This window comes from Polyodon spathula, chromosome 25 (genome assembly GCF_017654505.1).
Source record: "Polyodon spathula isolate WHYD16114869_AA chromosome 25, ASM1765450v1, whole genome shotgun sequence".
Classification (NCBI taxonomy): Eukaryota; Metazoa; Chordata; class Actinopteri; order Acipenseriformes; family Polyodontidae; genus Polyodon; species Polyodon spathula.
In genome coordinates this window covers 1,685,980-1,712,454 of record NC_054558.1, presented here as the reverse complement: position 1 = coordinate 1,712,454, position 26,475 = coordinate 1,685,980, and the positions used below count along the sequence as shown (strand labels likewise).

The 26,475-nt window shown below is 48.4% G+C and overlaps 1 protein-coding gene across 1 annotated transcript in view; it reads right to left on the bottom strand.

The window, feature by feature from the left end:
• Positions 1 to 26,475, bottom strand: part of LOC121300193 (liprin-alpha-4-like) — a 43,518-nt gene that overhangs the window by 1,544 nt on the left and 15,499 nt on the right. Inside the window, exons 2-29 of the mRNA XM_041228689.1 lie at positions 22,169 to 22,270; positions 21,912 to 22,076; positions 21,116 to 21,190; positions 19,893 to 19,988; positions 18,866 to 19,087; positions 18,611 to 18,757; positions 17,557 to 17,691; positions 16,424 to 16,507; positions 15,867 to 15,998; positions 15,455 to 15,517; positions 15,117 to 15,208; positions 14,788 to 14,929; positions 13,091 to 13,317; positions 11,590 to 11,821; positions 10,961 to 10,996; positions 10,004 to 10,143; positions 9,366 to 9,523; positions 8,822 to 8,873; positions 8,250 to 8,290; positions 7,813 to 7,928; positions 7,121 to 7,321; positions 5,748 to 5,810; positions 5,376 to 5,402; positions 4,928 to 5,103; positions 4,314 to 4,411; positions 3,648 to 3,823; positions 2,667 to 2,735; positions 2,262 to 2,439 (exon numbers count right to left, since the gene is read on the bottom strand). Of these exons, the coding sequence (XP_041084623.1) occupies positions 2,262 to 2,439; positions 2,667 to 2,735; positions 3,648 to 3,823; positions 4,314 to 4,411; positions 4,928 to 5,103; positions 5,376 to 5,402; positions 5,748 to 5,810; positions 7,121 to 7,321; positions 7,813 to 7,928; positions 8,250 to 8,290; positions 8,822 to 8,873; positions 9,366 to 9,523; positions 10,004 to 10,143; positions 10,961 to 10,996; positions 11,590 to 11,821; positions 13,091 to 13,317; positions 14,788 to 14,929; positions 15,117 to 15,208; positions 15,455 to 15,517; positions 15,867 to 15,998; positions 16,424 to 16,507; positions 17,557 to 17,691; positions 18,611 to 18,757; positions 18,866 to 19,087; positions 19,893 to 19,988; positions 21,116 to 21,190; positions 21,912 to 22,076; positions 22,169 to 22,270 (3,445 nt within the window). The remainder of the gene's footprint in view (positions 1 to 2,261; positions 2,440 to 2,666; positions 2,736 to 3,647; positions 3,824 to 4,313; positions 4,412 to 4,927; positions 5,104 to 5,375; positions 5,403 to 5,747; positions 5,811 to 7,120; positions 7,322 to 7,812; positions 7,929 to 8,249; positions 8,291 to 8,821; positions 8,874 to 9,365; positions 9,524 to 10,003; positions 10,144 to 10,960; positions 10,997 to 11,589; positions 11,822 to 13,090; positions 13,318 to 14,787; positions 14,930 to 15,116; positions 15,209 to 15,454; positions 15,518 to 15,866; positions 15,999 to 16,423; positions 16,508 to 17,556; positions 17,692 to 18,610; positions 18,758 to 18,865; positions 19,088 to 19,892; positions 19,989 to 21,115; positions 21,191 to 21,911; positions 22,077 to 22,168; positions 22,271 to 26,475) is intronic.

The window sequence follows — 26,475 nt, the reverse complement described above, 5'->3', positions numbered from 1 at the left end:
GCAGTCATGCTTAAAATGAAACTGCTGCACATCCAAGACCTCCCGTACGCAGCGAATGGAAACGCACAATAGAGAAGAAGATCTATGAAATTCTTATTAGCAACCAATTTAAAATCAGTACAATAAATAATCTTCACAGCAACACCAATGCGCTTACCTTGATCGCCCGTGTGCTCCTGCTAGTTCGGGACAGTTAACAAGAGTAAGTCCGAACTGTCGAGCTGTCTAATCTCTGTGGCCCTGCCGATCCTGCTCAGAGTCAGTCACAACAAACAAAGCAAAAAAAAAAAAAACACAAACAACATGCAGTGAGTGAAGCAAGCCAGGTCCAGACACACTGCAGCACAGTCAAAGAGCTTCTTCAAGCAGAGTTAACCCTTTAAGAACCGGCAGCGCTTTCCCTGCTAAAACCTGGAACGGTGATTTTTTGCATCTCCAGCTAGCTCGCTAGCTACTGGCTCATAATAACATTCAGTTGTGCTGGGATCCTTAGGTGTTCATTACTTTAAATAATCTCTTTACGCTATTCCTAACATCGAATCTCGGACCTGTTTAATATCCTGTTACTCGCATGCTCCCTCCTCCTCTGTGCTTTATTCTTAGATCGTTACTTACTATCCTGCAAGGGTGTACAGCGGCAGTGTCTACCCCATATGCATCATTGAGTTCTTATAGAGGGGTTTCATTCACTAAAATCTAAGTTGCCCCAGTTGCAGAGGGGCTAGAAAAGAACAGTCGCTCGCCCCCTAGTGGTCAATTTTAAAAGCGCTCAGCTTTTCTGCTTCTGTTCAGAGGTTTCAAGAGGACACACAAGCCTGGTAAATACAGCAGTGATCCGAGCAGAAAAAGCAATAGAGAATTGTACTAGACTTGTGTAAAAGTGTATGCGATATTCCAGAGCCATGGTAGACATGCAGTGAAGACTTCTTACTGTGATCCTGCTGGAGCCCTTTGCATTGGGCCCTACAGAGCAGCTGATTCATTAAATTCAAGGGAGTGTCCCTTTGATTACAATCTGCGCTCGACTCTGTTAAGCAGATTTCCCTTTAAAGTTCTGCTGTTTTTCTCTTCCAGGCTGAAAAAGCATGAAAACTCATTTGCAGCTCATGTGAGGAAAGCGATGCATTTTCCAGCTTCTAAGGCTGGGGCAAATAATTGAACATATAAAATATACGCTGCTTGCGCTGCTTCCAGAGACACACACATAAAACCACGTTCAGTCCTGCAACAGAGTTTATAAATGACAAAAAGATTGCATGCAAAGGAAACCAACGCAAACACCACGTCCTTTTGAAAAAAAAAAAAAAAAAACACATTCTTTTAAATGATCTACAGACAGTGGGGTGGATGGGGAACCACTCAATTACTGCACAGATCAGAAGCCGCCACAGCAGGTTTTTCCACTCCTGGTCTTTGTTCCAACCCTGTTCTGAACTGTATAACTGAACCTGCATCCAGATCCTGAAGCAGTTCATCTCATTGTAGCTGTTAAACCTGGAGTGGATTGTCCCTCCAGGACTGGGATCGGACACACCTTACACCGAGAGATTTCTTTACTCTGATACACTACGTCATTTTCAGATAGAAGCGCACCCTTCTGCAAACGTTATACAGGGTGACTGTGCACAGCGTGTCCACTCCACATAGCATACTGTATGCCACACTCTTGTGTTTTTTGTATAGCAGTGTAAGAGATTTGCACCTTACATAAAGGAGCGAAAGCCCAGGCAGCTCAGTCATGCATGCTGCTATGCAGTGCTGTGACTGCACTAATTATACGGGTTTGTCAGCTGATTCAGAATTAATATGCAAGCCTGAAACGCCCTACGGCTGTTGAATACATTCATTAAAAGAGTGTTTTCAACAGCAGGGATATGGTATAAAAGAGTTAATACGGAGGCACAGAAAGAAATCAAACTCACATTACGGCTTGCATTTCTGATGAGGTTTTTTGTATAGCACGGAGTGCCATCTGGTGGTCAAATGCTGTAAATGAGTTTTCCTCTAAAAAGGGAGTTTATGCACTGATCTTAAAGGGAAATTAACATCTGAATTGTCTGCACACCCTGACATGGCGTTACTGTACAACCACAGGCAGCTTTGAAATGATCAGAAAGGGGGTCATTCAAACTGGTAACTGCAACAAAACAAAAAAAAAATGGATACAAGCACACAGACACAAAATAAAATTATAAAACAGTAAGCATTCACAAGGCAGCTCCACTGGGGTAAGTGTGGCAGGGCGTGGGGCTCTCACTCACCTTCGGGGGGCATTTTCTTGGGCATTGTGGAGACAGAGGAGGGCATGGGCACGGCAGTGACTCTGAACCCCGCTGGCAGAGTCTCGGTGGACCCGGGCATCATGCTCAGGCCTTGACTGTCGCGTGGGCGAAAGCGCTTCCGCCATGACGGTGTTCTCCGGAAGGACTTGTCATCGCCCTGCACGTGCAGACAGAATGCTCAGTTCAAGAGACAAAGCAGGGAATCACGTTTACCACACTGCCCATGTTACTAGAGTCAGCACGGGATCTTTCAGCCAATCAGAGCACACGTTTCGACTCCTGTATTCCACAAGGGAGAAACCCAGCTCGAAGTGGGATACAGACTAGCTTCTAGTAACAAAGCCAGGTCAATCTCAGTGGGAAGTTTTTCATTCTCGTACTCACCTCGTCCAGTCGCCTGTCCGTTCCCAGGGCCAGGAGATTGTTGAATTCACGTTCCAAAACTTGCCTTGCCTTCACCACAAAAACAAAGAAACACAGATCACGCTTCTACAGTCTCCCCCTCAGTAACTTTCAATGTGGATGTTCTTGCTGCTAGGGTTAGGGTTAGGGTTAGGGTTAGGGTTGTGTTGGGCTAAGGTTAGGGTTAGGGTTAGGGTTGGTGTTGGGTTTAGGGTTAGGGTTAGGGTTAGGGTTAGGGTTAGGGTTTGGGTTAGGGTTAGGGTTAGGGTGTTAGGGTTAGGGTTAGGGTTAGTGTTGGGTTTTTTTTTTTTTAGGGTTAGGGTTAGGGTTAGGGTTTTTTTTGGGTTAATAGTTAGGGTTAGGGTTAGTTTTTAAGGGTTGGGGTTAGGGTTAGGGTTAGTGTTGGGGTTAGGGTTAGGGTTAGGGTTTTTTTTTTAGGGTTAGGGTTAGGGTTAGGGGTTTAGGGTTAGGGTTAGGGTTAGGGTTAGGGTTAGGGTTAGGGTTAGGGTTAGGGTTAGGGTTAGGGTTGGGGTTAGGGTTAGGGTTAGGGTTAGGGTTGTGTTGGGTTGTAGCTAAGGTTAGGGTTAGGGTTAGGGTTAGTGTTGGGTTGTAGCTAAGGTTAGGGTTAGGGTTAGGGTTAGGGTTAGGGTTAGGTTAGGGTTGGGTTAGAGTTAGGGTTAGGGTTAGGGTTAGGGTTTTTTTTTTTTTTTTTTTTTTTTTTTTTTTTAGGGTTATTTTTTTTTTTTTTTTTTTTAGGGTTAGTGTTGGGGTGTAGGGTTAGGGTTAGGGTTAGGGTTAGGGTTAGGGTTAGGGTTAGGGTTAGGGTTGTTGGGTTGTAGCTAAGGTTAGGGTTAGGGTTAGGGTTAGTGTTGGGTTGTAGCTAAGGTTAGGGCTAAATTCTGTATCTGCTTAGCAATGTAATCTGGAACAGTGTGAATAGATTCCTAAAAGGAGCTTCCTCACCTGTGTGTTCTGCATGGGGATCTGCAGGATGAGTGCCAGGCTGCTGTAATCAAAGTTCTCATCCAGAGCAATGAGGGCCCCATGGACCCCGCTCTCCAGGAGATTGGTCCCGTACTCACGGAGCCCGATGGACTGCACCCAGTGTATCACCTGGTCGTTCGTCCACACCATAGTATCTGCACACAAACCAGCAAAGCCACACAGACCGTCACTCAGTGCACGATCAGGGTGAGTCTCCACACCTCAACCTGCCCTGCACTGGAGGCAGCACCATTTACACAGACCGTCACTCAGTGCACGATCAGGGCGAGTCTCCACAGCTCAACCTGCCCTGCACTGGAGCCAGCACCATTTACACAGACCGTCACTCAGTGCACGATCAGGGCGAGTCTCCACAGCTCAACCTGCCCTGCACTGGAGGCAGCACCATTTACACAGACCGTCACTCAGTGCACGATCAGGGCGAGTCTCCACAGCTCAACCTGCCCTGCACTGGAGCCAGCACCATTTACACAGACCGTCACTCAGTGCACGATCAGGGCGAGTCTCCACAGCTCAACCTGCCCCGCACTGGAGGCAGCACCATTTAGAAGCCTCGAGAGACGCCAGCACATTGTAAAACTCATCTTGTGCTTCATGTGAGGATGAGGAAGCGGATGGGCAAACCTTTGATTTGGAGCTGGCATTCCTGCCTCCTCCTCTCCAGCTCCTTCCTGTCATAGTTCAGCCTCTTCAGGCACACGATGCTGTACTGCAGACTGGCCCTGGGTGCGAGAAACTCCCTGGTTACTGAGCCTGCAGCCACACAGGAGCCCTTGTTACACAGTGAAAGGAAACAAACTCATTTCTTGCCTGCAAATGAGTGCACACAATACCAATGGCCGTGTTGGTCAGTTTCCATTTATTAATTCCAATATTGAAAAGCTACCCATCTGTAGCGTAAATATTGATCGTTGGACATGACACATGTGGCAGCTAGTTTTAAACAAAAGGTAACGATCGGTAATTCTCTAGGAGACAGCTCGGGTAGGGAGCTGGTCTGTCAGGAGAGGATTCAGGGAGCTTGGCTCAACTTTGTGAACCCTGCTTCCACTAGATGGAAACAAACATGTTTCTTGGCACGAGTTCTGATGTCTGGATACGGAACAGGACGCAAGGTCACAATGTACCCCAGTTTGTCAATCCTGTCTGGTCAAGCAGGAGAACTGCAGCTGGGCTCCAGTGTGGTCTGTTTAGCCTTTTGTGGATCCCTACAACAGGATCTGAAAGGCGGTGCTCACCGGTGAAAGCTGTCGACCATCTTGAGGTGTGTGCGCAGGTCTTTCTTGGTCAGGTGGTCGAGCATGCGGGCGTCCACCAGGCACTCCATGAAGTAGCTGCGGTACTGAGGCAGGCCCAGACTGGGCAGCCACTCATTCCCAATCCACTCGTGATTCATGTCTCCGTACGCCAGCGTCTGCAACCAGACACCAGGTTCAGGGAAACGCCAGCACAATTCTTATTCACAGAGTCACTTAGCAGACGCTTTCATCTTGTAGGGTTTCTAAATTCAGCAGTGTGGAGGGTTCTGGATCAAATATCTGGACTGGACTCTCAATCTTTTTATTACATCATTAGTTTTTTTTTCAGAAAGAAAACATTTACCTGATAAATTTCCATAGCAGTGAATACACAAGACGCTTAATTTCATGTCCTTCCCAAAAACACATAGAGAACCTCCAGACTCACCTGAGCCCAACTGCCTCCTTCTTTCTCCTTCTTGTGTGGTGAAGGCATGTCAGTACAGAAAGACAATCAGACTAAATGTCAGTGTATTAACCAGGAGTCTAATCAGGGATTTCATTAAAATGACAGCATCGCCACAGCCAGGTCATTGTCTATAGAGATTTAAATGTTCGGGATTAGCCAGGCTCTCAAAACCCATTTCTTTACATTGCTTCAAAAGCCTTGTTTATCTATGCTTGTTTTGCATACATTTTTCATTATTATTGGATTATGTTTTTAAATAAATCAGTAAGTTAGTAAGAAAAATCTTTGACAAACTCATTACATCTTCTGTGTGAATACTAACAAAATGGCCGTCAATGAGATTTTACTAACCGCTTTGGTAGGCGTTGTCATGGTTTCCATCTCCTCATGAGTCACCCAAACATTCCCAGAAGACTAAGGAAGAAAGAAGAGAGAGACAGGAGACTGAGTGAGAGGGCAGGAGGGTGAGGAGAGGAGAGAACCAGGACACTGAGTGAGAGGGCAGGAGGGTGAGGAGAGGAGAGAGAGAGGAGAGAGAGTGAGAATACTGCGCACTACTCCCGTCCTCATAGAGGTGTGAGAGACATGAGGAGAGGTCCTACTGTGACTTCACAACTCCGGCCGTCCTACTCGACTGACTTACTGAGGAGTACTTCCATCACTGTACTCTGACATCAGGGAGCCTGCGTGCGAGGGCAGGAGGAGATGGGTCCTACTCCTCGTCGTGTCACACCAGAGGAGCCGTGGAGACTGAGTGAGAGGCTGAGAGGGCAGGAGGATGCCAGGAGACAGGAGTGAGAGGGCAGGAGGGTGAGGAGAGGAGAGAGACAGGAGACTGAGTGAGAGGGCAGGAGGGTGAAGAGAGAGACAGGAGACTGTGTGAGAGGGCAGGAGGATGAGGAGAGACAGGAGACTGTGTGAGAGGGCAGGAGGATGAGGAGAGGAGAGAGACAGGAGACTGAGTGAGAGGGCAGGAGGATGAGGAGAGGAGAGAGACAGGAGACTGAGTGAGAGGGCAGGAGGATGAGGAGAGACAGGAGACTGTGTGAGAGGGCAGGAGGATGAGGGAGAGACAGGAGACTGTGTGAGAGGGCAGGAGGATGAGGAGAGACAGGAGACTGAGTGAGAGGGCAGGAGGATGAGGAGAGGAGAGAGACAGGAGACTGAGTGAGAGGGCAGGAGGGTGAGGAGAGGAGAGAGACAGGAGACTGAGTGAGAGGGCAGGAGGGTGAGGAGAGGAGAGAGACAGGAGAGTGAGTGAGAGGGCAGGAGGATGAGGAGAGAGAGAGACAGGAGACTGAGTGAGAGGGCAGGAGGGTGAGGAGAGAGACAGGAGACTGAGTGAGAGGGCAGGAGGATGAGGAGAGACAGGAGACTGTGTGAGAGGGCAGGAGGATGAGGAGAGGAGAGAGAGAGGAGACTGAGTGAGAGGGCAGGAGGGTGAGGAGAGGAGACTGAGTGAGAGGGCAGGAGGGTGAGGAGAGGAGAGACAGCTGGTTGGTTAACAGCAGTATGGAAGCCTTTGAACACCCTGCAGGTGACCAAGGGAAGTGCAGCGCAAGCTGAAAGCAGGGCTTGCAAGCAGAGATTTTTCGAAGCGAGGGTGCAGCAGATCTCATGTTTTAAAATAAAACAGACGGTGAATGGAGATGCACAAGCAGGCAGGATTGGTGAAGCTCAGCTCCAGTCCCAGGAGGAGCTCCTGGCTGCTGTGCAGCACTCACAGTTCTGGAAGTGAGGGGGGCGGACGGGCTGGTCAAGGAGACCATCTCCTGGATGGCCAAGCGCAGTTTGAGCCGGTGGAGCGGGTTGCTGATGCCAATCTCTCTCTGGATCTCTGTGTCGGACAGGGCTGACATGATGGCGCCACTTTTCACATTGGCACGGCAGGCAGCCACGTACCAGGCTGGCATCCCCACCCACAGCTAGAGAAACACGGAGAGGGCAGTCAGAGACTGCAAGGAGGACAGCTGGGTGAGAGAAAAGTTAACTATGCTGTCTGGAGGGATCATCAATGTGAATCACAGACTATAGGGGTACCTGGTGCTGTCTGGAGGGATCATCAATGTGAATCACAGACTATAGGGGTACCCCCATGCTGTCTGGAGGGATCATCAATGTGAATCATGCGAATCAGGACTATAGGGGTACCCCCATGCTGTCTGGAGGGATCATCAATGAATCGAATCATGCTGTCTGGAGGGACTATAGGGGTACCCCCATGCTGTCTGGAGGGATCATCAATGCGAATCAAGGACTATAGGGGTACCCCCATGCTGTCTGGAGGGATCATATCTATTCCCCGAGGAGACCGAGCAGGCTCCCCGAGGAGACCGAGCAGGCTTTGTTTGTATTGCTTCCTTAAGTGATGAAGACACACATTTATAAACAGCCTAACGGCTCTGCAGCACCTTACCTCGAGCCAGGACACTACTGTCGGCCCGTCCCACTGGGCGAAAGGCAAGCCCTTCCTCCGAGCGTCTTCCAGAAGCTCATGCCTAGGAGGAGGAGGAAGGCATTGAGCTTGTGGTACTGTAGCGAAGCGTCCCAGTGGCACTTACACTCTGCACCCCTGCTTTATACTGGGGATCAAGGAGCAATGGCAGCACATGGGCAGCTACACTGGAGGAGTGCCACTGGTAGGATGCTACCCTACTGGTACCATTGCCATCCTTGACATTCCAATAGTGACACAAGGGTACGAACACACAACACACACTGTGATCTGTGACAGCAGCATAGATCCAAACTGTTTCCTGGAAACGACCGCCGGACCCTGAGGTTTGAGATCACGGCATCTTAGACAGTAAGTAGCTTCAGACAGAACTGCATTTGCTTTTTCTGTCCTGTTACTACACTGTGGGCTATGCAATCGTTCCGAGCGGTTCTGGGTTCTGCAACAAAGGCAATTCACTGACACTTCATTCTGATTACTCTTCATTTTCACACTGTAACAAAGGCAGTCAAAACGAAGAACAAACTCAAAAAAAGAAAACAGCTATGAAGTGAAATGAAAAACGCAACCAGACGATACCAAGGGAGCTGCACTTACCTCTGTCTGGGTGTCGGGGAATGGGAGGGCGAATGCAAAAAGAAAAGCAGGCATTGTTTTTAATGCACTGGTTGAAAACTCCCGCTGTGAGATCCTTGCACACATTAGCAAGCACTGCAAACGTTAGGCGGAGACACACAACAGAAAGAAGGCAGTTTTCAACCAGCGTCTCACACGTACGGCAAGACACACGGGGAGCCTCGCGAAATAAATAGCAAGTTTGACATGAAAAAGAAAGCTCAGAATCAGTGGATTAAACACAAGCATAACAGTGCAGTGCAGTGCGCGGAGCTAGATGGAAATGCCATTTAATAGCTTTTAATAATGAATGAATTAAAAAAAAAAAAAAAAAACTGGAATTTAAAAAAAAAACTGCGTTCCCAGCTTCCCCAGTCCCAGGAAATCCTGGAACCCGATCTCAAAATCTGAAACGAGTCCCAGTGTCACACACACAAGAATCTGCACTCCTCAGCACTCTTGTACCCGAGTCCCAGTGTCACACACACAAGAATCTGCACTCCTCAGCACTCTTGTACCCGAGTCCCAGGAAATCCTGGAACCCGATCTCAAAATCTGAAACGAGTCCCAGTGTCACACACACAAGAATCTGCACTCCTCAGCACTCTTGTACCCGAGTCCCAGTGTCACACACACAAGAATCTGCTCTCCTCAGCACTCTTGTACCCGAGTCCCAGTGTCACACACACAAGAATCTGCACTCCTCAATCCAATACAGTGACCAAACCCAATGCACCAGGCCAACATTGGTACTCCGAATCGTTATCAGCATTTCCTGCAACATCTTAACCCTAATAAGAAACACCCTAAGACCCCTTGCAAAGCCCTGCAATGAAAGGTCTGATCAGCTCGTCTCTGGTTTGCTATGTCTATCGCTGTTCTCCTGTGCTATACTCTACCTGTAATCCCAGCTCCCTGCCCCCTGCCCATCTGCAGGAGCCTGGCCTTCTCCTTCTTGCCAAACAGCCGTACGATTGAGACCTTGATGCCCTTCTTCTTGCCCCCCCTGTGGAGGGAGTCTTGGCTGCTGTTACGACTGCTGTTCTGGTCGGCTGGCCTGCAACACATTTCTCTTTTATTGTTCTGTGTGTCCAATTATTATTCCCCCCCACACCCTGATTTTCTCCCAATTCGGAACAGCCAATCGCTTTTCCCCTCATCCCGTTCTCCGATCCTACGACCAAGCCAGCGAGCTACCGACCTCTGGAGGACAAAGGCCAGCCCTGTAGATGTCCACCTTTGAGCTCACTGGCCACCTGGCCAGTAGGGTGCGCTGTAGCGTGACGAGGAGAAACAGTCCCTGCGGATTAGTCTTACTAACCCCTGTACGTCCCACAGCCAGGATGCAAACCTGCGGTGTTTGACTCCAAGCACCATGCGGATGCTCTTCCACCAGGCTGTGCTGCTTGGGGACCGCGTCTGCAGGCCAAGAAGCCGAGTGCTATGCAGGTCCAGAGCAGTAGGAATCAGTGTTTGGAAGCAGCCTGCTGAGGCTGCACTGGAGTGGAAGGAGCTGGAAGGAATGCGGCTGGCTTACCCTTTGCCGTCTTCCTGGCTGGTGGAGAGCAGGGACTGGGACATCTGCTCCAGACGCAGGCTGCGCGGGGAGGGCGGGGGCGACATCTCACACTTGATGGTGGGCTTGTCCTCCCGACTCTCATCCCAGGACACTGGAGACTGGAGCACAGGGTCCCCGGTTACACTCGAACCCAGCCCTGCTCCTCTGAACAACCGGGGGGGAGGGGAGTGACTGCACCTTTAGAATTCCCTTCAATACTGACTCGGGTTCAATACTGATCGAATTCTCCAGCTCAAACCCAGGTCAGCATTATAAGGTGAAGTCACTTTCAACCTGTAGTGCAGAAACATTGACGAACGGGAGCAATGCTGAGGCTTGCAAGGACAATTGCACAGACACACACACACACACACACACACAACATAAATGGGGTATGCAGGAAAGAACTTACCATGTGCAATACTGTATGTGTGCTTTGTGTGTGTGCGTGTGTGTGCGACAGGATACAGCAGCATCCACTGCGAGGGCCTCAGAGTCAATCAATGTCCGATGTAACAATTTTAAAACAGGATTCTGGAGGACCAGAGCCCTGTCTCAGCTGAGTTCGAGCTGCTCTGCTGCAAAGCTGGTGCACAGCTTTTAATGCAGAAGTATTGAGATCCAGACTCCACGACTCAGGGCTTGATTTGATCAAGCCTAAACTCGAGCATTTTACAGCACCGGTGAATCCCACTGCATTGCATCCCCCACCTATCCGTGGTCATGCTGCGATTCCGATGGATCCTTCAGTGTTGTAAAATCCAGCTGCAGCATGGGTCATCCCTGTGGGATTCACCTTGATCAAATCAGAGTGGAGTCAGTGGAAAGATCTCACAAGCAATGGGTTACAAACACCAGACAGGGGGGACAGGGAGAGAGAGTTCATGACTGGTGTATGACAAACAGAAAAAAACAAAAAGTAAGAGCTGCACTTACATGTACTTTCCGACGATGTTTCCTTAAATCGCTGGGCTGATCGGCAGCAAGAGAAAAGCAGACACATGCAAACAGAGCCATTGTTAAGCAGAGTATCCTGAACTAGAGCGTGTGTACAATACAGCGGGTCTGCCCCCCTCATTCGAGGTGAAACCCTACAGGGAAAGTCACAGATAGGGACTCATCCAACACTGAAGGGATTCCTAAGAGCTGGAAGCCGAGTTAGTCCTGACAAAATACTGGAAAAGACATTTGTGAAAACCTTTTTTTTTTTTTCTTCTTCTTAATAGTAAGCCTGGTATACGGTCTAAGTGGAAACAGTAGAGATTAATAAAGGACATAACAGGATATAAAAAAATAAAAAAAACACATGTAGATGATAAACATTAAACCCTGTTGGGAATCCTAGCAATGGTGTGCCCTGGACAGAGCTGGTAGCTGGTACTGGTTTCTGAACTTGTCAGTACTGCATTTGAAAAGTCTGCTTTCCTGTTAAATTCAGTTAAAAATACTCCCAACCTGTTCCGATTCCCAGCTAGCAGGGGCATGCTTTATTTTTCTTTCACTAAAAATGGGAGCCAGTGTTCAGTGTTGGCTGCGGTAGAAATGCGACAGTGCTGTGAACTCACCAGAGTCATGATGCCCAGCTCGTGAGCAGCTGAGCGAGACGACAGCTTGGGCGTGGAGCGGCCGCTGACGGGGGGGGAGGAGCTGGCGAGCGACAGGGCGGTGAGCGAGGTGGGGATGGAGGAGCGGGGCCGCAGGGGGGGCATGTTGAGCCCCTCCATACTGCCACTTGTCACCCGATTCTCAATCTCCTCGGCACGCAGCTCTGCCGACTCCTTCTCCTCCTGGATCATCCTAACAAACAAAAACACAGTGAGAGCCTCAGAGATCACAAACACAGCAAGAACCTCAGAGATCACAAACACAGCGAGAACCTCAGAGATCACAAACACAGCGAGAACCCCAGAGATCACAAACACAGCAAGAACAGAGATCACAAACACAGCGAGAACCTCAGAGATCACAAACAGCAGCGAGAACAGCTCAGAGATCAGAGATCACAAACACAGCGAGAACATCAGAGATCACAAACACAGCGAGAACCTCAGAGATCACAAACACAGCGAGAACCTCAGAGATCACAAACACAGCGAGAACCTCAGAGATCACAAACACAGCGAGAACCTCAGAGATCACAAACACAGCGAGAACCTCAGAGATCACAAACACAGCGAGAACAGAGATCACAAACACAGCGAGAACCTCAGAGATCACAAACACAGCGAGACCAGAGATCACAAACACAGCGAGAACCTCAGAGATCACAAACACAGCGAGCAGAGATCACAAACACAGCGAGAACCTCAGAGATCACAAACACAGCGAGAACAAACACAGAGATCACAAACACAGCGAGAACCTCAGAGATCACAAACACAGCGAGAACCTCAGAGATCACAAACACAGCGAGAACATCAGAGATCACAGACACAGCGAGAACATCAGAGATCACAAACACAGCGAGCAGAGATCACAAACACAGCGAGAACCTCAGAGATCACAAACACAGCGAGAACCTCAGAGATCACAAACACAGCGAGAACCTCAGAGATCACAAACACAGCGAGAACCTCAGAGATCACAAACACAGCGAGAACATCAGAGATCACAAACACAGCGAGAACATCAGAGATCACAAACACAGCGAGAACATCAGAGATCACAAACACAGCGAGAACCTCAGAGATCACAAGCACAGCAGAACATCAGAGATCACAAACACAGCGAGAACCTCAGAGATCACAAGCACAGCGAGAACAGAGATCACAAGCACAGCGAGAACCTCAGAGAATCAGAGATCACAAACACAGCGAGAACCTCAGATCACAAACAAGCGAGAACCTCAGAGATCACAAACACAGCGAGAACCTCAGAGATCACAAACACAGCGAGAACCTCAGAGATCACAAACACAGCAAGAACCTCAGAGATCACAAACACAGCGAGAACTCAGAGATCACAAACACAGCAAGAACCTCAGAGATCACAAACACAGCGAGACCAGAGATCACAAACACAGCAAGAACCTCATGGATTTGTTGTTTCCCCGAGTTTGCTGCCCACCTGATCTCCTCGTTGATGGCGTCCAGCTGCTCTTGCAGCATCAGAGCCAGGGTCTGGGCGTCGGAGTGACCGCTGGGTGAGAGCATGTCCACCGAGCTGAAGATGGTCTCGCGGTCATCGTCGTCGATGTCCGATAGCTCGGGGTCACTCTCGATGGGCTGGGTCACGCTGGCCAGGACACTGAGAGGCTGGGCGCGGTCCCATTCCTGATCCATGATCGGCAGGATCTGATGCAATCAAACGAGCAGAAGCTTTCACACCTGCCTCTGCTAAAGAACAGCGTTTCTAAAAGTCATGTCTCTGGAGCTCCTGAGTCACTGGAATCCTTTCAGAGCTGAAGTGACACTGTCAGTCAGCTGTGTAGCAAGCTGAGATGGGCTGAGCCGCCTCCTCTCGTCTGGAACTTTGCTGGCGTTGTTTCTCAAGGCGCTACTATTCAATTCAGCTCTCAGAGGACACATCACTGCATTATCAAGGCAAAGCTGGAGTTTGATTAAGAGTCGCTGTTCCCTGCCAGCTATACACCCGCTGGGAACTGCCAGTGGTTTATTAAATTGCAATACTGAGGGGCGACCGTTCCTCAGAAGAGTTCATTCAATATTACTGAAGGAGTTCCTATGCACTACAGCTAATGAAAGGCAAGAATAAATAATATACAAGGACAAGAGAGACAACGCATTTGTATTTGTATTTGATGCATGGGGGGTGGTTGTAAATGTACACACAGATGTATTCATCATTTGAACTGGTAAATCACTAAACACAACGAAAGCCTTTAACACACTTTTTTAGCTCAAAGAGCTACCCAAGCCCTCTTATTACAGTAAATGGATATTTACTATCAATAATAAAAACTACTACTAATGTAATTACTCATCAAGCCCGGGTTACAGGTCTAGCCTCCCCTGCAGAGATGCATGCTATACTGGAAAGTAAAATAGAAACTAGAAAGGAAATCAGATTTGTAAAGAACTCACATGTTGCGGATGTCCATTTATAGAAGCAGAAATCAATGGAAGCACAAGACATTGGTTAGAGGTGAAGAGAAGATAACACAGACACTGGGGCTCTTGGTATTGCACAGCCACAGTGCAGCAGCATGTGCATGCATCTAGAAACACACAGGACAGAAGCCTGATTCTGAGACTGAGAGGGAAGCATGCTAACAGCCTGATCCTATTCAATGAAGCACTTCTCTCTGTGTAAATGTAAGCAAGCAAGCTGGAAACGTTCTTTATACTTACATAGCACATCAGGTAACCTGTAAGGGTTATAGATGTATTTCACTGGCTACAGTGCAGATCCAGTGTATGGCCAACAAGCTGCATGAAGGGTTATGACTAGAGGCAGCCAAATCTACACAGAACGGAATTCCTAGGAAATCTCGGAATTCACAGGCACCCCGCGGAACCCGCTAAAGTGATCCGAGATACAGAGCTGGGTTGTTAGGTTCTGGTTTCGATTCATTAATTCAAGGCTGGAGTCATGTGACATGATGTTTGACAGTTTCTAAAGAGATTGCTGACAGAAATGCCTGCTGTGTTAAATTGGAAACGCTGAACCCTGACACTGCTTGATACGACTCTGTTTACATGAGAGGTCGTTATTAATACAAATACGAAAACAAAGGACGCCCAGCATTGCGTGGTTTGGGGCCCCTGGAGTGCCTCTCTTATGACCGGGGCAAGTAGCTGCACCTTGGTGGGTTCGTCCCGCAGAGCTGCCAGACGTCCTTTCTGCGCCCGCCGGATCACTGCCGGGGTGCCGAAGTGGTCAACCTGCGTGTCCCCTGCCGAGCTCAGAGAGAAGCGGAGATCCGTGGCGCTGCCGGCGAGAGAGCTGCCGACAGGAAGACAGAGAGAGAGAGAGACACACCGGACAGAAATGAAGGCTTCCGAACAGCACAGACCAAAACCTATTGAAGGAAAACTGAGATTCCAGGCCATGGGTCTGGAAATAAAACTCTTAAAAAGGATTCAACGATTCTACAGTAAGAAAAAACAATCAAATAAAACTCTGCGTTTACCGTGGGTGCACAGTGTCCCCGAAGACACCGCTTCGTCTCTTCAGCTGCTCCATTTCCACACGCAGTTTTTCAATTTCAGCTGCCAACCTTTCCTGGTAACAAAGTTGAACAAAAACAAAAACTGCACTTTAGATTTGAATGGGAGCAGACTGGTAAACTGAAGCCTTAATCATTTCGGGTCCCTGTTTGATCACTTCCTGTGCTGTAGGTTACAATCACTGGAGGCAGTCCTGCTTTCCTATACCCGTACGGAGCTGAATCGGACGAGTGGCTCCTAAGATATAGCCTTGGCTGTCATTCCCTATAACCAAAGTTATAACCAGCTGTAAATACTATACCTTGCTATGGTAAGAGTCTTCCAATTGCTTCTGTGTGTTTTCCAGATCTTGAATCAATGTGTTCTGTAAAAAGAAAACACATGATATATTTATAAATAAGTCTTATAAAGGCATGTCAGAATAGCTGTGTAGCAGGCACAGTCTATTCAATGATCACAAGCCAGTTTACAAGGCTGAACAGTTAATTAGACACCCCTGTACAGTACAAACCTACCAAAGCCATCAGCACACGTTAGCACAGCGCCTTGGGGCTTAACCAGATTACCTTGCCAGCTTGGTGCTGTCAATGGTAGTGGAATCTAGCTGCATTAATAAAGCAGCTGTTCTCATTTCAGAAACGCGCGGGACGTTGCAGGGTTCAGATTGAAGACAACGCTGTGACGATTGCACTGCAGTGCCTCCAGATACTCACCTTGTCCTCCAGAGCCGTCATGCGCTCCTTCAGGTGCAGCTGCAGCCTCTCGTTGGACTCTGTGAGGAGCCGGTCGACGGTGTCCGAGAGTCGCTTGTTGTGTTCTTCGTTCATCTTCTCCCTCTGCCTCGCCTGCAACAGGGCAGCGTTAAACTACACGAAGCAAAGTCAAGGGTTTTGCACTCTCTGGGGGCTGAATGTCTGCACACAGTTTTTTTTTTTTTTTAATCTGATTTCCTTTTACACATGGTATAAAACAAGTTCTAACATCAGTTTTAATTTCAGTTTTAAATTCATTTTAATAGAAACCTGCTACAGTGTGTCCTGTGCTCACTGGGTGCTGTTTTCCAGAGCAGCCACTAGATGGCACTATTCATCACAAACAGCGCCTCAGTATCTATTGACATCATACATTCACTTCCTGCGTAGCAGTGAATATGACCCCCCTGTACACTAGTCCTAGACTGGAGAGTGAGTATGCTCAGGAAGGACCCTAATAAGTGCTGCACAGGAAGCGAGCTTGTAGTGTGGTGGCAGTGGAGGAAATGATAGCTTACCCGGCCCAGCTCCTGGTTCTTCTCTTCAAGCTGAGCCTCCAGCTGCCGGGAGCGCTCCTCAATACTGCCATGCCTCTCCTCAGCCTGGTGACGAGAAGAAAAGAACAGGTGCCCGCTTAGAGGGGGCTTCTATAGAAACTGCAGTACCTGCGCCCGCGTGGCCCCTGCTCTTTCAGCACTCAAACCTACTTTCGAAAATGTGCATGTCCAACATTTCGAGCAGCCCTGCGTCCTCAGGATAGCTCTTCTTCCACTGTCCCCAAGTGCAGCAGGTACACCCAGGTGTGTGCTTTAACCTGTCTCCCTGCAACACTCCCTGTGTTCAAAATACCACACTTGGGACGTCACAAAAAAATCAAGAGAGAACGCGTAAATCCATCCTTCTTAATCTAAGAAAAGGTAGAGAACACGCGTAACTATCAATTGTGCCACAATTCACAGTCAGGGCTGTCAGAGACCAGAGCAGCGCCTGACTAATCTACACTGTATATGGGTCTTTTTCAAGGAGACAGATTGGTTCTGCCAAGTCTTTGAAAGAGAGAGAGAGAGAAAGCTGCTGACTGTCTCTGCATGGATTTTGTCGGCAGCTAAAGCCTCCAGTCACGGAAGCTGTGCTCATTAATTTCAAATTCTCCACCACGGTTTTGTAAGACTTCTAAAACTGCATGAAAAGAAAGCTAGAGACAGGATCCCTGAACGTTGGTGTGCGGCGATTTCTTTCTTCCTCTGTGCAGAGCACGAGGACTTTGTGAACAGAGGGTGAAACGCTTCTCTGAAAAGCGCTGGGGCTTCAAACAGCAAACACCTCTACAGCCCAAACATTTCATTCAGAATCACTGCGCCTGCAATGCGTTGGATCGAGGTCTTTCCTGTGGTGTGAGCTATATATATATATATATTATATATATATATATATGTGTGTGTGTGTGTGTGTGTGTGTGTGTGTGTGTGTGATGTGTGTGTGTGTGTGTGTAATTCAATTAATTTTGAAAAATAAATCCGTTAGGCCTTTCTTGCATTATTATTAAATCTATTTTTTAATTAGTCATTTAGCTGACACTTTTACCCAAGTAAAGTAAAGCCCATCCCTGCAAGGGCCAGCGCTCTGCTTGCCTGCCCTGCCCTGTACTTGCCTTGGTCAGGGCGGCCCCTCTCTGTGCTAGCTCCGCCTCCACCTCCGGCAGGGTCTCGGCCTTGCGTATCGTCTGCTGCAGCTTCTGCTCTGCCAGCTCCAGCAGCTCCTGGATGTGCCTGGCCTTCTCCTCGCTCTGAGAGACACACGCAGAGCACAGCATGGGCAGGAGAGTGGGAGTGCAGAGACAAGCACCGCTCACACCCACACACGCAGAGCACAGCATGGGCAGGAGAGTGGGAGTGCAGAGACAAGCACCGCTCACACACACATGCAGAGCACAGCATGGGCAGGAGAGTGGGAGTGCAGAGACAAGCAGCGCTCACACACACACACACACACGCAGAGCACAGCATGGGCAGGAGAGTGGGAGTGCAGAGACAAGAACCACTCACACCCACACACACAGAGCACAGCATGGGCAGGAGAGTGGGAGTGCAGAGACAAGAACCACTCACACACACACACACAGAGCACAGCATGGGCAGGAGAGTGGGAGTGCAGAGACAAGAACCGCTCACACCCACACACACAGAGCACAGCATGGGCAGGAGAGTGGGAGTGCAGAGACAAGAACCGCTCACACACACACACGCAGAGCACAGCATGGGCAGGAGAGTGGGAGTGCAGAGACAAGCACCGCTCACACACACACACAGAGCACAGCATGGGCAGGAGAGTGGGAGTGCAGAGACAAGAACCGCTCACACACACACACACACAGAGCACAGCATGGGCAGGAGAGTGGGAGTGCAGAGACAAGCAGCGCACACACACACACACACAGAGCACAGCATGGGCAGGAGAGTGGGAATGCAGAGACAAGCAGCGCACACACACACACACACACACACACACACACACACACACACACACACGACCACACACACACACACACACACACACACACACACACACACGTTTGATCTATTTTTCTGCTTTTACTATGAGTTTAATCACTGAGCTTGTTACACTGTTGCTGATCCAGCTCGTAGTAAAACCCAGAATGGGTGAAACTGCTCTACAGCAGGAGTCTCACTCCCAGCCCTGCTCACCTGTCTGTAGAGAGACTCCTTGTTGACCAGCTCGTTCTCCAGCTTGTCATTGAGGTCATGTATTGAAGTGGTTTCTCTCTGCGCAGCCAGGTAGCGTTTCTCTAGCGTTGTAATCCTCTCCTCCATGTCTTCCTTCTGAGCCAGAGCCTAGGACACAGGCACACAGTAAAGCAAAACAAATCCACAAGCACCCGTCCCTCCAAGCTTTCAAACCACAGAAGAAGTGAGGCTAGGTCTCAGAATCTGCACCCTCACCTCACGGATGTCCCGCTGGCACTTGCTGCTCATCTCCTCGCTCTTCAGCAGGTCTTTGTGGGCAGTGTTGAGGTCAGCCTCCAGCTCGGCCACGCGGGCGGTCAGAGCGGCCACGCGCTCTTTGCTCTGCACCAGCTCAGCGTTGCTCTTCTCCAGCAGCTCCTGTAACTCCAGAACCCGGCTCACCTCGTCATGGGCGTCGATGGAGCCGTTCGGAAGCCTCTAGCACAAGACAAAGCAGACAGCGACACATTTCATCCTGAACCACTGCAGGGCCATTGACAGGACGCAGCCTTTTACTGCCTCTCCTCAAGCGTGTGTATAGATATATATATTACACACACACACACACATAGTGTGGCAATCCCTGCGTTCCTTACCTCTGTGTGTCCTGTATAATTGTATAACTGTATAATTTTCTATCGCTGTTTCTTGCTTACTAACTATTCCAGTGGTAAAAAAGACTCTTCAAGTCTGCCGGTGAGCAAGTGAGATGGGGAAGTATATCAGCGTTGCACAGGTTTGAACAATGCCCCACCCATTGGCGGCAATGCACGGTCGCAACAGTGATATGCTTCCCCGCTTCACTTACAGCCTTGAGGAGTCCCATCAGAAGCCAGAAGCAGAACTAACAGCAGAGAATCACACAGAACACACACAGCAGGGTATTGAACGAGGCAGAAATGAAAGGGATTGCTTTAACTATCTCTGGCTATCCCGGGAACACCATGAAAAATACAATGCAGGGGAATTCAGACACTAAACCGCGATGCATCTTAACACTGCTGCCCTTCAATATACTTCCTTCCACTGTAAAGGAGATTTGACAGACAAGCATGAGCTCCTGCTTCCTTGCAGTCAGAACAACATGAGTACAAAGGCGGGGGCCTGGCCCGCCTCTGTGGTGTCTGACTTTGCCTCTGCTTATCAGGGCAGGTTCTTTTTTGCCGGTTTCGATTGCATTGCATTGTGTGCTGTAAAGAAAGCCGTGCGCACTAGCGCATTCCCATCACTACCATTAACCCACCTTCCAGGTTGGCTTGGGCACTGGTTCTGTCCCATCAACGTGATCTCCTTCGGGCTTGTCCTTCCTCTGGGGGTGCCCTTGTCTTAGCACTGAAAGCTGGGAAGCAACACGAGAACATAGAGGAGGATTCAATCAGAAAACACAGCAAGGCATTCTGGTTTTGCAGATTTATTCAGATCCTGGGACTAAATCACACTATGGTCAAAGCTACAGTGTGGAAGCATTACAGTGCATTGCCAGTGGATATCACTGAGCAATGGGACTGCTGTCATGTAAACGGGGGGGGGCAGTTCCAGATGATGCGTGCCTGGATCTCAGCTGCTCTCGATTCCAGGTTTTAGACACATTAGTGGAACTGATGCTGCTCAAGCGCTGCACCTGGCATGCTGGGGGGTGTGTTTTTGCTTACGGTGCAGTTTCTTCATCCAGCAACACAGCGCTAGAAATCAAATCACGGAAAACTCAGCAAATACCCCAGCACTGCTTCCAAACGTGCCAAGCACATCTCCTGTAGAGGGGGGTCCAGGTGGAGATGTCTACACTGTAAACCCTCTGCTGTTTAGGGGAGACACCTTTCCAATAAATGTTTATTCACACGTGTCAGGTCAGAAATATACATAACAGAATACAGATAGTGGAGCTGCATGGAAGGGGGATTAGCAGGTTCTCGTATCAAAGGGCTTGCTCTGTATTTCAGAAAAGAGTTTAACACCCAAGCTCTTACTGTGTGTGCGTGCGTGTGTGTGAAGGCTGCTCAGGGTTTAAGTTGAAATGAGATCGAATATGGAGCAAATGTTTTTGGTTTTGGTTTCAGGGGGGACCGGTTATTGGTTGCACTCAAGTGTACCAGATGCACTTGGAGTTCAGACATGATTCCGAGAGCGCTAGTCAGGCAATGATGAAGCTTTTTAAACTTCCGAGGTCGAATAAATAAGTCACCATGATGCAACGACTGAAAAAGATCTAAGAAAAAAAAAAACCAACAAGCATGCATTAGTTAAGAAAACACTGACGTGTCACATCCCTTCTAAAAGTTCCCCGTAATCAAAGCCTAACGATGTGTAATGCAGCCCAGTGAAGGCGTAACCACTGTGCCTGCATTTGTGTTTATAGAGCTTTCATCTCACACAGAATCTCTGCCGAGGGATTAGTGAAACGCAATGGGAATGCGAGGCTGGTGCTGCGTGGAATGCAGCGCTGTACAAGCTGCATGGGTGTGCTACCTCTTGGCTGGCGGCTGCTAGCTGCCCCTCCAAGGTTGTCACTCTCTCCAGAGACACTCTCAGTCGCTCACGCACCTACAGGGAGGGAAAGAAGTGCCGGTTCATTAGAGGATCAGGGCAGGCTGAAGAGTCGGGTTATACAGGTATAATCAGCAACCCACTTCCTAATACTGGTAACAAGGATCATGCCTGGAGTACACTATTAGGATTAGCAAGAAGCACACATGTGGAATCTACACCAAAGACCTGAAATGTGCAAATGATTACACATAGCGATGTCATGCATTGAGAAGACTTTATTATTTAAATTAAGCAAGAGAACAGATGTATGTGAGACTCCAAGACAGTTAATCAATCAAATCAATGACGATCAATAAATCACAGTAAACAGAAATAACAAAGGTCTATTTAAAATGCACAGACTGGCCCACAAAACTGGACAATTTAGATAATTAAAAAAAAATCTAATAGTCACAATGCATGGAAATCGATTCATATGGTCATGTGATGTGTTTCACTAGAACTATGTGTGTGCAACTATTCAGCAACGGGACAGGATCTCAGTGACCGTGGGTGCTCACACAATCGCCACTCAACACAGTGGCAGCACACCTGAGAACTACACAGTCAATGCAATAGTGTGACAGGTAATAAGACTTGTGACAGCGTTTCTTCAGCTGCACCCACTTGAAGGTCATTTCTCTTCGCGTGTCGGAGTCAGTATATCAGCTGTACATTAGCGGAAGAGGCCGGGCCTGTTTCAGTGAAAGGACTCCTCATTCTCCACATCTCTCACCTTCTCATCCAACGCTTTGTGATGCTCGAAGAGGGACTTCAAGGCTTTCAGGACCTCCACCTCGCTGGAGACTCCAGAGGGAGGCTGGGCCTGTCTCTTCACCACCGTCATCCTCAGGGAGCGCTCGTGTCTCGAGACGAGGCACTCCAGGTGCTCCAGTAGCAGCTGTCAGGAGGACGGACACACACACAGAGTCACAATGAGAGCGCTGGCACAGTCCAGCTATCACAATGGGGTTACACTGCCGCATCACTCACTCTCGTGTTGTTCCTCTCTGCTTTCAGTTCAGAGATCTCCTCTTCTTTTTCCAGCAGCTGTTCTCTGCACCCGTTCAGCTCCTTCGTTAGGGTTGCAAACTCCTGGAAGCACAAAGGATCCTGCAGTGAGCAGTCTGCCTGCAGTCACCCATTACACTGCTGGCATCCAGGGACACAGCGGTCCACAGTCATTATCACTGCCTCGAAACCTGAGCCAGTCTGGAGAACCCCAAGTGCCCCTCGCTCCCTTCAAATCACGAGACAATGGGACCTTTCAACACTGCCAGCCCTGCCTATTCTACATAAACAGAGATGACAGGTGACAAAGTTGAAAGGTTACATTGTCTCGTGATTTGAAGGGAACCAGGGGCACTTGGGGTTCTCTAGACATAAATATAAAGCAATTGCAATGAACTACTTGCATTGCAATGCCAAACAATAGACAATGATACAGAACACAAATAATATTAAACAGGTAAGATAATGTATATAATAATTATATACTAGCAAGGTAGATAACATAAACTGAACCTTTCTCATTTTCTGCACTGCAGTATTCCCTTGGTAATGTGTATATGGAGGACAGCATCACACATTAATCTCACAAAATCAACAAGTCTGTCATTAATATGCTGAGCGCCGTACAGTACAAGAACTATATATATATATATATATATACACACACATATATATATACATATATATACACACACATACACACACACACACACACACACACACACACACACACACACGATTCATCTGGAAGAGGTTTGCTATCCTGGGGCTTTAAACGTGTAGGCTTGTGCTCCTGCAAAACGTAACAGTTCTATATCTGAACAGACTGGCGCACCCCAGGGCCCTGGACTCGATGAACAGGGCTGCTCACTTTAGCCTTTCAGAGGGAAGCTCTGTGCGGTTCAGCGGCTCCGTCACTACCAAAACAATTAACAGAAATAAAACTGATGGAGAAATGGTTGTTTTTTTTCAAGCTGGCTCCCTGTTGTAGTGAAATGAATTAGATGATGCTGCACCCAAGTTAGAGGGTTTTGAAGTAGCCCCCCACACCCCCATCGTAAAAGACCAGGATCCCTTTCTGTGTGCTTGGCAGCTCAAAGCGCTGCCCGAGCCAGCTACCCTGAGCAATCAATAATCCAGCAAGCAACAGCTTCCTGCCCCCACACTCTCTCTGTGGAGCACAGCACCTCACAAACAGCCGTGCAGCTCCCACTGGCACGACTTGCAACAGCCTGGCTGGTGAAGACACTGCGCTGTGGTCCTCTTATAATCCACTAAACCCTCAGCTTTGCCGTGTCTCGTCATGTCTGTTACATCAGTTTACACACACCATCACTCACTCCTGACACACGGCACACCACCCCCTCTCAGTGCGTTATGAAAGTTTGTTCAGGAGTTGCTCTTGAGTTCAAGCTGCCTGCCCCAGACATTAGCAGACTGGATATTATACCGTTCCAGCGCCACCTAGTGCACAGTCAGCAGCAGTGCGCACAAAACCACAGGAACCCTGATCCGAAGAGGAAGACCATTACCCTGCCGTCACTCCGGCTTCTACAGGAGCGAGTGTGGGAGTCCGCTGCAGAGGAGCGAGAGAGCGAGAGACACAGGGGGCTGAGACGCCAGCACCGGAACCCGGGCTGGATTGATTTCCAACAGAAAAGAAAGAAAAACAAAAAGGTGCAAAACCACCATGTCCAAAAAGACAGCTAACAACACGAGACGCAAGACCGAGGTCCTACTGCAAGTGACTCTGCAGCAGCAGCTGTTGCTGCACTGTCCATTGCCTGGTCCCTGTAACCCACTTTGGATAATACTAATGATAATAATAATAATAACAGATCCTCTAAACTTTCCCAGGGCTAGTTTCACCTGCCTGCTGTTTGTCACGTCCTGACTGTCTTCAGCAGCAAACATGTTCTAATTGGGTCTCAACAGCACCCCAGAGACTGCTCAGCACAGCACTCAAAGACGCACGTTACAGCAGCAAAACGGCCCACATGTTTAAAACCCCGTTTAATATTTGGGTTTAATTATCTATGGTTGTTTTACACTCGTCTCCAGACCCCAAGCTTACAAGTTTTATTTTATTTTTTCTGAATTATTTATATTTTTGATTAATATTGAAATTGCACTGTTTTTAGAGATTGATTTGGAGATCACCTGCTTTTTTATTATTTGGGGGTTCTGGAGTTCAGAATAGTGACTCTTAATCGTGCCCCAGGTGGACCTCTGTTCCAGACGCTGCGCCGCGAAGGCGGAGTCTTTTCAGAAGCAGGATCCTCTCTGCAGGGCTATATGAGGTTGTTTTTTTTTTTTCTCAAAAGTTGATTAGATTGAGCAGTGGTTTATTGGTCCACGCGTGCTCCGCAGTTTGACTGTTTTCACCCTGCTGGGAATCAGAAATCCTTTCCACCTCTTGCACAGACCACACTGTTTGGGGCAGCCCTGCGGGGTAACGGATGAGCCCAGACCGCAGCGTCGGGAAGGCAGCTGGAATTATTTATCTTCCTCCTCGCTGCAGCTGCCCCAGTTTAAAATTAGCACACATGACCACCGAGTATTTATAGGAATAGGAGCTCTGCACACATTTTAGGGCTCTTGCAATTAGCCGGTAATAGCTTGCTTCATCCAATATGACAGTTCCCAGAGGATTAGGAGAGACCATGGAAAAGGGCTAGGGCTGTATCATGCAATACAGCTTACACATTAAGTACATTGTAACTATGCATAATAGCGTTGTACATAAATACACAGTAATTAGAGACACTTCATCTAAATTGTTACCATATTTTGCACACAGGATTCTGAATTCTATAAAGAATGCTACAGGTGAAGTTTGGAAAAACCTAACTGGAATATCATTCAAATACTGGTTTATTCCCCTAAATCCCAGATCACAGCAACGGCAACACAATGGATCTGGAGCGCATATCCTGCTACAGCAGCACGCTACCTGCTCACCAGCTCTTAGAAGGGCTTCAGCTACTTGCAGCAATGGTAGGGTATAAATGACATTTTTGTAGAGACAGCGTTTTACTAGAAAACCAATAGAGATGATATTTTGGGCTCGAGGCAGCAGCCTTCTTGTGCAAGTCAAATTATTCTGCAAATTGATTCTGCGTCACAGAATCGAAATACAAAGGAGGCGATGCAGGCTTCGATTCCTTGCGATATCCCTGCTCGCTGGCACTGACTCGATGCAAATGCACAAATACACAGACAGCTTCGCACGAACCTACTTACAACCACTGTTTCATAGCAGCATCTTTTATCCGTGCAGGTTTAAAAACAGTTTCGCAGCTATAAAGCGGCGTGTTTCCCCACAGTTACGTTCGGTTATAAAAACATGACCCCTGGATCACTGCTTTAGGCTCCCGTGCTCTCTGTTTCTTGGAAAACAGACCTGCCTGGCTTTGCTCTTTGTTACCGCCTCGGAATTGGGTTCGAGCAGCTAGAACACACACCGTACTTCCTCAGTGTTTCATCAACAATAAACCCGCATCCGGCTGTGCACCTTGAAGACTGACTAGCCTCACCGCATTCACAACCTCGCACACCCCTGTGCAGCTGGTATTGCATTGCACCGAGGCGCTTTGATCTGCTAGCTGTGAACTACCGAGATGAGTGGTCTGTGAAACTGGGCTTCATTGATTATGCACAACCTGGCTTATTAAGTAATTATAAAGAAATACAATCGCTAAATATTTCATTGTTAATGCATGAATCACGTGTTAATGCGCGCACCTGCCTGCTACGCGGTACTCACTGCGGGTAATAAAGAGATTATCTTTTAAAATAAGTGTTTTTTATTCGGTTATCGTTCTGCAAATCACCCCTTCATACAACAATCCCAGAGCCGTCAAAAGCACGTTCGTGTTTTAATTTGCAATAACAATACAGATCTATATAGCCTACCACCGCACACTGGAAGTCTTCCTAATACAAGAACGCAGAGTCGAACTTGTCCTTTACCTGATACATGCAAGTGTTGAAGTGCAGCCCATTTTGCAGACGGATTTTCACAGAGGTGTCGACGAGGTCCATGGCCAGGCAACCATAGCCGCCCTGCCAATAAGCGGGCTCGTAATGGCTAAAGCGCGAAGAGGTTTATTTAAAATCAGAAGCCGCGGTGTCCCGTTCCAAATCATTCAGGGCATGTCACCACACTTCCCAATACAGACACAGGCACTGGCCGTGCAGCAATAAACACGCTAGCAGCGAGATCCGAGCAGTCACTCGGAGCAAGTGAAGCGGTGCGGTGTGTGTCTGAAGGCGGGGTGCAGCGCTAC